The 10000-nt window shown below is 39.7% G+C and overlaps 1 protein-coding gene across 1 annotated transcript in view; it reads right to left on the reverse strand.

Annotated features, from left to right (window-relative positions):
* Window positions 1-10000, reverse strand: part of LOC307252214 (uncharacterized protein) — a gene marked incomplete at both ends in the record, with an annotated part of 29424 nt that overhangs the window by 13732 nt on the left and 5692 nt on the right. The window contains 6 exons of the mRNA XM_080029836.1: window positions 4441-4554; window positions 5450-5569; window positions 6813-6943; window positions 7751-7811; window positions 9182-9329; window positions 9894-9997. Coding sequence (XP_079885962.1) covers window positions 4441-4554; window positions 5450-5569; window positions 6813-6943; window positions 7751-7811; window positions 9182-9329; window positions 9894-9997 — 678 coding nt within the window. The remainder of the gene's footprint in view (window positions 1-4440; window positions 4555-5449; window positions 5570-6812; window positions 6944-7750; window positions 7812-9181; window positions 9330-9893; window positions 9998-10000) is intronic.

Below are 10000 nucleotides of genomic sequence, written 5' to 3' on the forward strand. Positions count from 1 at the left end.
GTTATACAGAGGTTAAAAAACAAGGTAAAACGCTCCATGTCCGTCTAAAGGAAATGCATAGAAGAGAGCCTAAATCATGATATATATTTCTTCTCTTCTCTCTCTTTATGATGAATGTAAGTTTGATTTAATTTATTTGCACAATAAAAAAGGAGGTGTAAGCGGGCAACTCTGGAGACGTAATCCCTGCTCTAAAATAAAAAAAAAATGAGAGAACACAATTTAGCAGTTACATTAAGCTTTTACAGCAAAAAATTAAAAAAACGAAAGTCATCAAAACGCTTCCTGTTTCCGGTTTAATGCTTTTGATTTGATTTAATTTATTTGCACAATAAAAAAAACAAAAAAGATATAGACAACAGAAAATAAGATACAACGTAAAAGGTAAAAGGTAACAAAGTGTGCAGGTGAGAAAAATGAAGGTGTCAAGGATATCTCTCCTCAAAGGTAATTTAATGTAAAATAATGAATAACATAAAAAGTTATTTAATCCACAAGATTATACAGAGGTTAAAAAGCAAGCAAAGTGATCTCTCCTGCTATTTTAACTGTAAAGTCCGCAATATCAAGTGATCAGCTCCCTCTAAATGGCTACCATGGACATATACAGAAAGCTAACTACATTACATATGCTGAAACCAAGTGCCATCCGATTTTACTTTGTAATGTATCGCTGCACTTGCTGTCTGACCGTGGAGGATGACTGAGCTCTGCTCTCTGATTGGCTTTCCTCGTGACAAAGAAAATGAAAACGTTCATAACTGTCACGGGAGCTGTAAGCAGGCGACTCTGTAGACGTCATCCCTCCCCTGTAATAAACATGTGTTTTTTAAATGAGAGAACACAATTTAACAGTTACATTAAAGCGGCTACGAGTAACATTTAAATATCTTTTAAACAGCCTCATGTTTCCTCTCATAATCATAAATTACCTTTAACAGCAAACGAGACCATCAGTGCAAAGAAAGACGTTTTTATATAGTTTTTATTACTGCATTTGATCTGGTCGTACACCACAGTCCGATTTTCGGTTCACGCGTGCATGCTCTATGGTCACATATCCGTATTGGTCGCAGATTTCAGTGTGGCGCAGGAACGTGAATTGAGAAGCCTATCCCTCCAGGTGAGGGAAGGGGAGCGGGAGCCTTGTTTGAGACAGTTATTTGTCGTCATAATGACTGATAACGGGGCTGAACCATCAAAGAAAGAAAAGAAAATGCAATGAAGAAAAGCTAAAAGGGAGAGTGATAGTCGGGCGGGAGGGCGTTGCCAAGCAACGTATACACAATTTCACGCAGCGAAACTAGACTGCAGTGTTTACTCCTAAATGAATGAGCGGTAGCCTACTAAAACAAAGTTTACTTTGCCTCACCAGCATCATCAGATGACCATTATTCATCGGAAATAGTCATTATTTACAACATAAACACATTACCTCATCGTGATCCATACTAACTGCCATCTCTCGTTCATTCGCTTTGTGTGAGGACACGGGGACTCGTTCAGCTCCGTGAGAGGTGACAATGCATCAACTCATTGCAATCAGGTGTGTTTAGCACTTACTGGCATTAGTTGATGCTGTGTCACCCATAGACTCACGGAGCCGAAAAGAGTCCGGTGCCCTCACACTTTCAACACACGGACACGCACCATATTGCTTCCTGATTATTTGAATCTTGCACTCCCTGCACGAGCTAGAAAACAGCTTCACGACAGCTGGCGTCGTAATAATACTACCGCTTTTGTTCAAAGGTGTCGCCAACGTGCCGACTTACTCGCAGTGGCTTTAAGCATTTACAGCAAAGAAATCATAATAATTCAAACGCTTCCTGTTTCCGGTTCAAGGCAGCGCCAGGAGCGTCATAGCAACAGCATAGCAACCAGTATATCGACCTGAAACTAATGTTGTATTTCTACATTTTCTTGGCGATGTCCAGAATAATATTTGTGATAACCATCAAACTACATCGTATACATTCACTGAGTGAAGATTGTGAGAGTAAGACACATATTTCTCACTAACAATGTTATCAAAAACCCATTTAATAGCTTAAAAATCTGCAGAATAAAAGCTGGGGCAATGGCGGTCACAGCTTGGGTTTCGTTTCGGCCGGGAGGACTTGAAAGTCACGTGACATGTACGCTGTCCATTAGAAATGAACAGGGTGAACAAATGTAGGTAATTCACAATTTCAAGGCCTTTATTGTGAATTACCTACATTTTGCGCTGTGGACCAATGTAGCTATTTTACATTTCACTGTGAGATTGGGTCATATTAATAATCTGCATGTCATTCCCCTCTCTGACACATTTCATCTCTGTCTCTCCACAAACTGTCTAATAAAGCGAAAAAAAATGCGCCAAAAAATTATCTCAAATTTTTTTTCAAATAAAATTATTAAAACAAAGGACACCAGCCAATCAGACAGCAGCATTTCAAACAGTGCTGCCTGTTGGTCTGGACTAATTTTTGATCTTAAAGGGTCTCCCAGGAAATTTTTGTTTTTGTTAATTCTAGCGCCCCCCTTTGGACAAAAGCGGTAGTGTTTTTACTACGCCAGCTGTTGTTCCTGGGTGAGCGTATACCCATGACAAAGGCATTTAGAGCAACTATCAGAGTTCCTACACATTTTTCCATTTTAGACATTTTTCCATGAAATTTTACCCAATTTCCAAAATGTTTTTTAGACCTATATTGATACAAAATTTTACTTTTACTGCATTTTTCTGAGGCCATGTGATATATTGGTCATTTAATAGACATATATGAGCACAAACTTCCCAGGCATTCTAGTTGATAAGCAAACAAGCAAGATTTTAAACTATATTAATTCAAATAACTATTTCAAATAATTTTTAGACTTATTTTGGAATTTTTCTTAACTTGTTCAACACTAGCAAAATGCTCGTAAATTCACAACAATTCTGAAACATTCAATTAAAGCTGGGGTATGTGATTTCTGATTGGTCAAAGTTAACATGAGTTGTACACTTTGACCAATAAGAGCGAGGCTCCGATTCTCTGTTCTTATTGGCTGTTGGGACTGTCCATTCACTTTAGCACGACTTTGTTGGTGTAGAGCGTGTCAGGGAGGGACCATAGGGGAGGGACCAAAGAGAACAAGTGGAGCGGTTGAGGTATTTGGATTCGAATCTCTATCCCAACTGCCATTTTCTCCCCAAATCCTCCAACCCAGCTTTGAATCCAAACCATGTCCATATTTATAGAAATATTATATTTTTTTATTTTTTGGAATTTAGAGGTAGAGGGAGTATAATTAACCCTATGAAATAAAGGTGCACCCATATCCATTCTACACTGACTACTCTTCAACTATTAAACAAATAAAAAATAAAAAAATATTGGTAAAAATTCCTAAAAAATTATTATCTTAAAAAATAATAATAATAATCTTTATAATAATAATAATAATAATAATAATAATAATAATAATAATAATAATAATAATAATAATAATAATAATAATAATAATAATAATATAATATATCATTAAAGAAAGAAAAATAATAGTTAAAATTCCTCAAAAATATCTCTTAAATTTTTTTTAAATTAATTAAAAAAATTCACTAACACTAATCACTTTCTTTTGGTGACCAGCGTATACAGCCATGCCACTGGCACAACTCTCAGAAATGTACTTTGCACTAGCTGCTCCGTGCTTGTGGAACCAACTGCCACCTGACAAATGTGATTCCCCCTACATTTCTGCCTTTAAATCAAGGCTCAAAACCCATCTGTACACCCTGGCGTTTACTCCCCATTAACTATCTTACCTCTGCACTACTATCTGTGTTTATGTGGATGTATGGGCTTTATGTCCTTTATTTTGGTTATTGTTATTTTACCTTAATTGTTTACCTACTGAATGCACTATGTACAGCACTTTGGGCAGTGCAAACTGTTATAAATGTGCTTTTATAAATACATTTTACTTACTTACTTACTTACTTACTTATAACTCACCTAGGCCCTTTGGCACAAATCACCCCAACCTCAGAAATTTGGATAAAAAGTATGATGCAGCAGTTTAGGGCTGACATCGTGCTAACTGTATAGACTCAAAGTGTAGCATACTAAAGCACTAAAACAAGTGTCAAATGTTTTCAAACTTGTCTATAATTGTTCAGACACAATAATCAAAAAACCTTGACCATGGAAATTTTACTTTGAAAGGCAAAAAACTGTTTTTTGAGCTTAAATGTGCTTATATGTTATTCCATGTGTCTCCCTTCTTTACAGGATGAGTTAAATGGATGGCTCTTCTTAAATATGTGGTCACATTTCCAATTTCTTCCACGGTTTTCTAGAAACAAGGGGTTGCACAACTTCCAAATGGCACAACTTGCCCCACTCTCCCCTAATGATAAATAAAAAAAATATATATAAAAAAATAAACTTATAAAGATAATGGTCTTACTGATGGAGCATGAGGGTCCGGTCCAGCTGTTGCCACAGCGACACTGGAAGCCGTTTGGGGTTTCGTCACATCGGCCTCCGTTCATGCAGGGGCCAGAGACACAGGCGAGGTCGGCTGAGACAGACAGACAAATGGTTTTACTCAATATCAATTCCATAAAATATAATATAATAATAATAATAATAATAATAATAATAATAATAATAATAATAATAATAATAATAATAATAATAATAATAATACAAAATAAAATTATTAGTATTATTATTATTATTATTATTATTATTATTATTAATAATATAATAATAATAATAATAATAATAATAATAATAATAATAATAATAATTTTATTTTGTATTATTATTATTATTATTATTAATAATAATAATAATTATTATTATTTTATTTTGTATAATAATAATAATAATACAAAATAAAATTATTATTATTATTATTATTATTATTAATAATAATAATAATAATAATAATAATAATAATAATAATAATAATAATAATAATAATAATAATAATAATACAAAATAAAATTATTATTATTATTATTATTATTATTATTATTATTAATAATAAATATGTATTATTATTACATATTTATTTAAAACATATATATATGTATACAGTTGTCAGTCTGTCCAGGCCATTCTCATGAACGCTTTGTGGGATTTTCTTCAAACTTTGCACAAACGTCGACTCTGATTCAAGAATGAACGGAGTAGATTTTGGAGGTTAGAGCATTTTTTTCTTTTCTATACTGAAGGAAACCTATAGATAATTATCTGTCTGTCTGTCCCTCTCACCTCTCTCACAGTTGACCCCCTGGAAGTGACTGTTATGTACCGTTACACCCCTACTATCTGTCTGTCTGTCTGTCTGTCTGTCTGTCTGTCTGTCTGTCTGTCTGTCTGTCTGTCTGTCTGTCTGTCTGTCTGTCTGTCTGTCTGTCTGTCTGTCTGTCTGTCTGTCTGTCTGTCTGCCTGTCTGTCCCTCTCACCTCTCTCACAGTTGACCCCCTGGAAGCCCTTGGGACAGGAGCAGTGGTATTTATCAGGTCCCGTGTTACTGCAGGTTCCTCTGTTCAGACACGGCTGCAGAGTCGCACACGTGTTCAAATCTGAAAGAGACATTTAAAAACTAACTTACCTCATCGGATAGAGTCATTTTTAATAATTTTGTATTTTATATTTCTGCATTTTTCCTCTGATGCTCATAGATTAAAAGCAAACGAGACCATCAGTGCAAAGAATGCTATTTTTATATAGTTTTTCTTAATGCCTTTGTCATGGGTATACGCTCACCCAGGAACAACAGCTGGCGTAGTCCAAAGGGGGGCGCTAGAATTAACACACACTGAAAGTTCCTCTGAGCACCTTCAAAGAATAAAATATATATATATATTAGGGCTGTCAAATTAACGCGTTAATTTCGATTAATTAATCAAAGAAAAATTAACGCAATTAAAAAAATTAACGCAGATTAATCGCACTTCTATAATGCCCTTTGACCCGGTGCAAAAGTGGTGCGCAGCTCGGCGAGCACGGGTGAAAGGGAGAGAGAAGCAGAGGAAAGGGCGGGGCCGAGGGCTCTATGGAAAATAAGCATGAAGGTAGGAAGACATCTTACTTTATTCTCCGCAGTGTCTGGGCATTATTGATTTAGTGGTGCAACAATATATGTTCAAAACAGTAGCCTATCTCTCAATCTTCCTCTGTGTCTCAATTTTGTTTGCTAGCTGTCTCGTCTCCCGCCCCGTGTGTGTGTGTGTGTGTGTGTGTGTGTATGTATGTATGTATGTGTGTGTGTCAATATTTTTGCCTATGATTACGACGATGGTGAATGAATCGGCATAGGCATCTGTGGCAGTGCAGCGCTGTCTGTTGTGGAGACAGAAGTTATGAGAGACGGAGAGCGAGAGAGAGAGAGAGAGCGAGAGAGAGAGAGAGAAACAAACTGTAGTAGGCTATACAGCTGTTTATAAACAGGTATAAAAGTGTCATAAAAGTATGCAATTAATTTAGATTAATTAATCACAGAGCCTGTAATTAATTAGATTATTTTTTTCCGGAGCTGTGTATATATATATATATATATACACAGCTCCGGAAAAAAATAAAAGACCACTTCAAATGTTCAGTGTCTCTTGTTTTACTCTTTAGAGGCATATGTTCGAGTAAAATTAACGTTTTGATTTTATAATATAAATTACTGGCAACATTTTCTAGCAAATTCACACTGAAAAATATTGTCATTAAGAGCATTTTCAATAAGTATTGTAGAGATAAAGATTGAAGAAAAATCCAGGCTGGTCTCTGAATGTTTTTCTGCGGCTGTATATTATTATTATTTATTAAACAGACCTTTGTCACAGAGCTGTCCTCCATAGTTGGTGTCACAGAGACACTGCCACGGCCCGACACAGCTGCCACGCACACAGCCCGGGTGAGGGATGCACCGGTCACAGTAATCACCCTGCCATCCATACAGACATCTGAGAGAGAGAGGGAGAGAGAGAGAGAGACAAGGAGGGAAGGAGGGAGGGAGAGAGAGAGAGGGAGGGAGGGAGGGAGGGAGGGAGGGACAGAGGGAGAGAGAGACAGATAGATAGATAGATAGATAAATAAATAAATAGACAGACAGACAGACAGACAGACAGACAGACAGAGAAAGACAGACAGACAGACAGACAGACAGACAGACAGACAGACAGACAGACAGATAGATAGATAGATAGATAGATAGATAGATAGACAGACAGACAGACAGACAGACAGACAGACAGACAGACAGACAGACAGACAGACAGACAGACAGACAGATAGATAGATAGATAGATAGATAGATAGATAGATAGATAGATAGATAGATAGATAGATAGATAGATAGATAGATAGATAGATAGATAGATAGATAGACAAGGAGGGAGGGAGAGAGGGAGAGAGAGAGAAGGAGAGAGAGGGAGAGGGAGGGAGGAAGGGATGGAGGGAGAGAGAGGGAGAGAGACAGGCAGAGAGGGAGGGAGAGGGAGAGAGAGGGAGGGAGAGAGAGAGGGAGGGAGGGAGGAATAGACATACAAGCAGACAGACACACACACACACACACACACACACACACAAGAAGATTGGTTTATTAGAGTGCATGTAAACGTTCTAAAAGTAAAAGTGTGTAATTTTCTTCAGGAAATAGCTTTTGAAAACTGTGTATCATTTTGTGTATGTGTGTGTGTGTGTGTGTGTGTGTGTGTGTGTGTGTGTGTGTGTGTGTGTGTGTGTGTCTGTGTGTGTGTGTTGGTTCTCACCTGCATTCTCCAGGTACTTTACAGGACCCATGCTGTGTGCTGCACCCCTGTCTGCAGACCGCTGTGGAAAGACAAACACACACAAGATCATTTTTTGGTGTTTTTTTGTTTATTGGACAGTTTTGGACAGACAGAGATAAAATGACGCAGGCAGGATTCTAACCCTGTGATCGAGTGAGTGAGTGAGTGAGTGAGTGAGTGATCGAGTGAGTGAGTGAGTGAGTGAGTGAGTGAGTGATCGAGTGAGTGATCGAGTGAGTGAGTGAGTGAGTGAGTGAGTGAGTGAGTGACTGTGTGTGTGAGTGAGTGAGTGATCGAGTGAGTGAGTGAGTGAGTGAGTGAGTGAGTGAGTGAGTGAGTGAGTGAGTGAGTGAGTGATCGAGTGAGTGAGTGAGTGAGTGAGTGAGTGAGTGAGTGAGTGAGTGAGTGAGTGAGTGAGTGAGTGAGTGAGTGAGTGAGTGAGTGAGTGAGTGATCGAGTGAGTGAGTGTGTGAGTGATCGAGTGAGTGAGTGAGTGAGTGAGTGAGTGAGTGAGTGAGTGAGTGAGTGAGTGAGTGAGTGAGTGAGTGAGTGATCGAGTGAGTGAGTGAGTGATCGAGTGAGTGAGTGAGTGAGTGATCGAGTGAGTGAGTGAGTGAGTGAGTGAGTGAGTGAGTGAGTGAGTGAGTGAGTGAGTGATCGAGTGAGTGAGTGAGTGAGTGAGTGAGTGAGTGAGTGATCGAGTGAGTGATCGAGTGAGTGAGTGAGTGAGTGAGTGAGTGATCGAGTGAGTGAGTGAGTGAGTGAGTGAGTGAGTGAGTGATCGAGTGAGTGAGTGAGTGAGTGAGTGAGTGAGTGAGTGAGTGAGTGAGTGAGTGATCGAGTGAGTGAGTGAGTGTGTGTGTGTGTGTGTGTGTGTGTGTGTGTGTGTGTGTGTGTGTGATCGAGTGAGTGAGTGAGTGAGTGAGTGAGTGAGTGAGTGAGTGAGTGAGTGAGTGAGTGAGTGAGTGAGTGAGTGAGTGAGTGAGTGATCGAGTGAGTGAGTGAGTGAGTGAGTGAGTGAGTGAGTGAGTGAGTGAGTGAGTGAGTGAGTGAGTGAGTGAGTGATCGAGTGAGTGAGTGAGTGAGTGAGTGAGTGAGTGAGTGAGTGAGTGAGTGAGTGAGTGAGTGAGTGAGTGAGTGAGTGAGTGATCGAGTGAGTGAGTGAGTGAGTGAGTGAGTGAGTGAGTGAGTGAGTGAGTGAGTGAGTGAGTGAGTGAGTGAGTGAGTGATCGAGTGAGTGATCGAGTGAGTGAGTGAGTGAGTGAGTGAGTGAGTGATCGAGTGAGTGAGTGAGTGAGTGAGTGAGTGATCGAGTGAGTGAGTGAGTGATCGAGTGAGTGAGTGAGTGTGTGTGTGTGTGTGTGTGTGTGTGTGTGTGTGTGTGTGTGTGTGTGTGTGTCAGTCCCTCACCAGTATTACAGTCCGGCCCGGTCCAGCCCTCCTGACAGGTTTTGTTTCCGTTGGCGTCACAGTCAAAGTGTCCGAAGAAATCGTCCCGCGGGCGACAGAAGCTGTTGCACCCCACGCCGAAGTAATGTTCATCACAGGACAGACGCACCTGGGAGGCAGCAGACATGTTATCTCTGTCTGTGTGTGTGTGTGTGTGTGTGTGTGTGTGTGTGTGTGTGTGTGTGTGTGTGTGTGTGTGTCTGTCTGTCTGTCTGTCTATCTATCTAGCTGTCTATCTATCTATCTATCTATCTATCTGTCTGTCTGTCTGTCTGTCTGTCTGTCTGTCTGTCTGTCTGTCTGTCCGTCCGTCCGTCCGTCCGTCCGTCCGTCCGTCCGTCCGTCCGTCCGTCCGTCCGTCCGTCCGTCCGTCCGTCTGTCTGTCTGTCTGTCTATCTATCTATCTATCTATCTATCTATCTATCTATCTATCTGTCTATCTATATGTCTATCTATCTATCCATCCATCCCCAACTTTAATCCCTAAAGCAATCTTAATCAAAGCACACACACACACACACACACACACACACACACACACACACACACACACACACAGGTTAAGTTACTTTATTACACAGACAGACAGACAGACAGACAGACAGACAGACAGACAGACAGACAGACAGACAGACAGACAGACAGATTTGAAACCTTGACTTTTAGTTTTCACCTGGTAGTGGATCTGTGCCGTTGGTCCGCTGTGCCTGAGACTCTGCCAGGTGACACCGGGGCTGATCATCCCTGAGTGGACCGCCCTCTCTACCACCACCAAGCCTA

This window comes from Ammodytes marinus (genome assembly GCF_949987685.1).
Source record: "Ammodytes marinus genome assembly, chromosome: 6".
Taxonomy (NCBI): domain Eukaryota; kingdom Metazoa; phylum Chordata; class Actinopteri; order Uranoscopiformes; family Ammodytidae; genus Ammodytes; species Ammodytes marinus.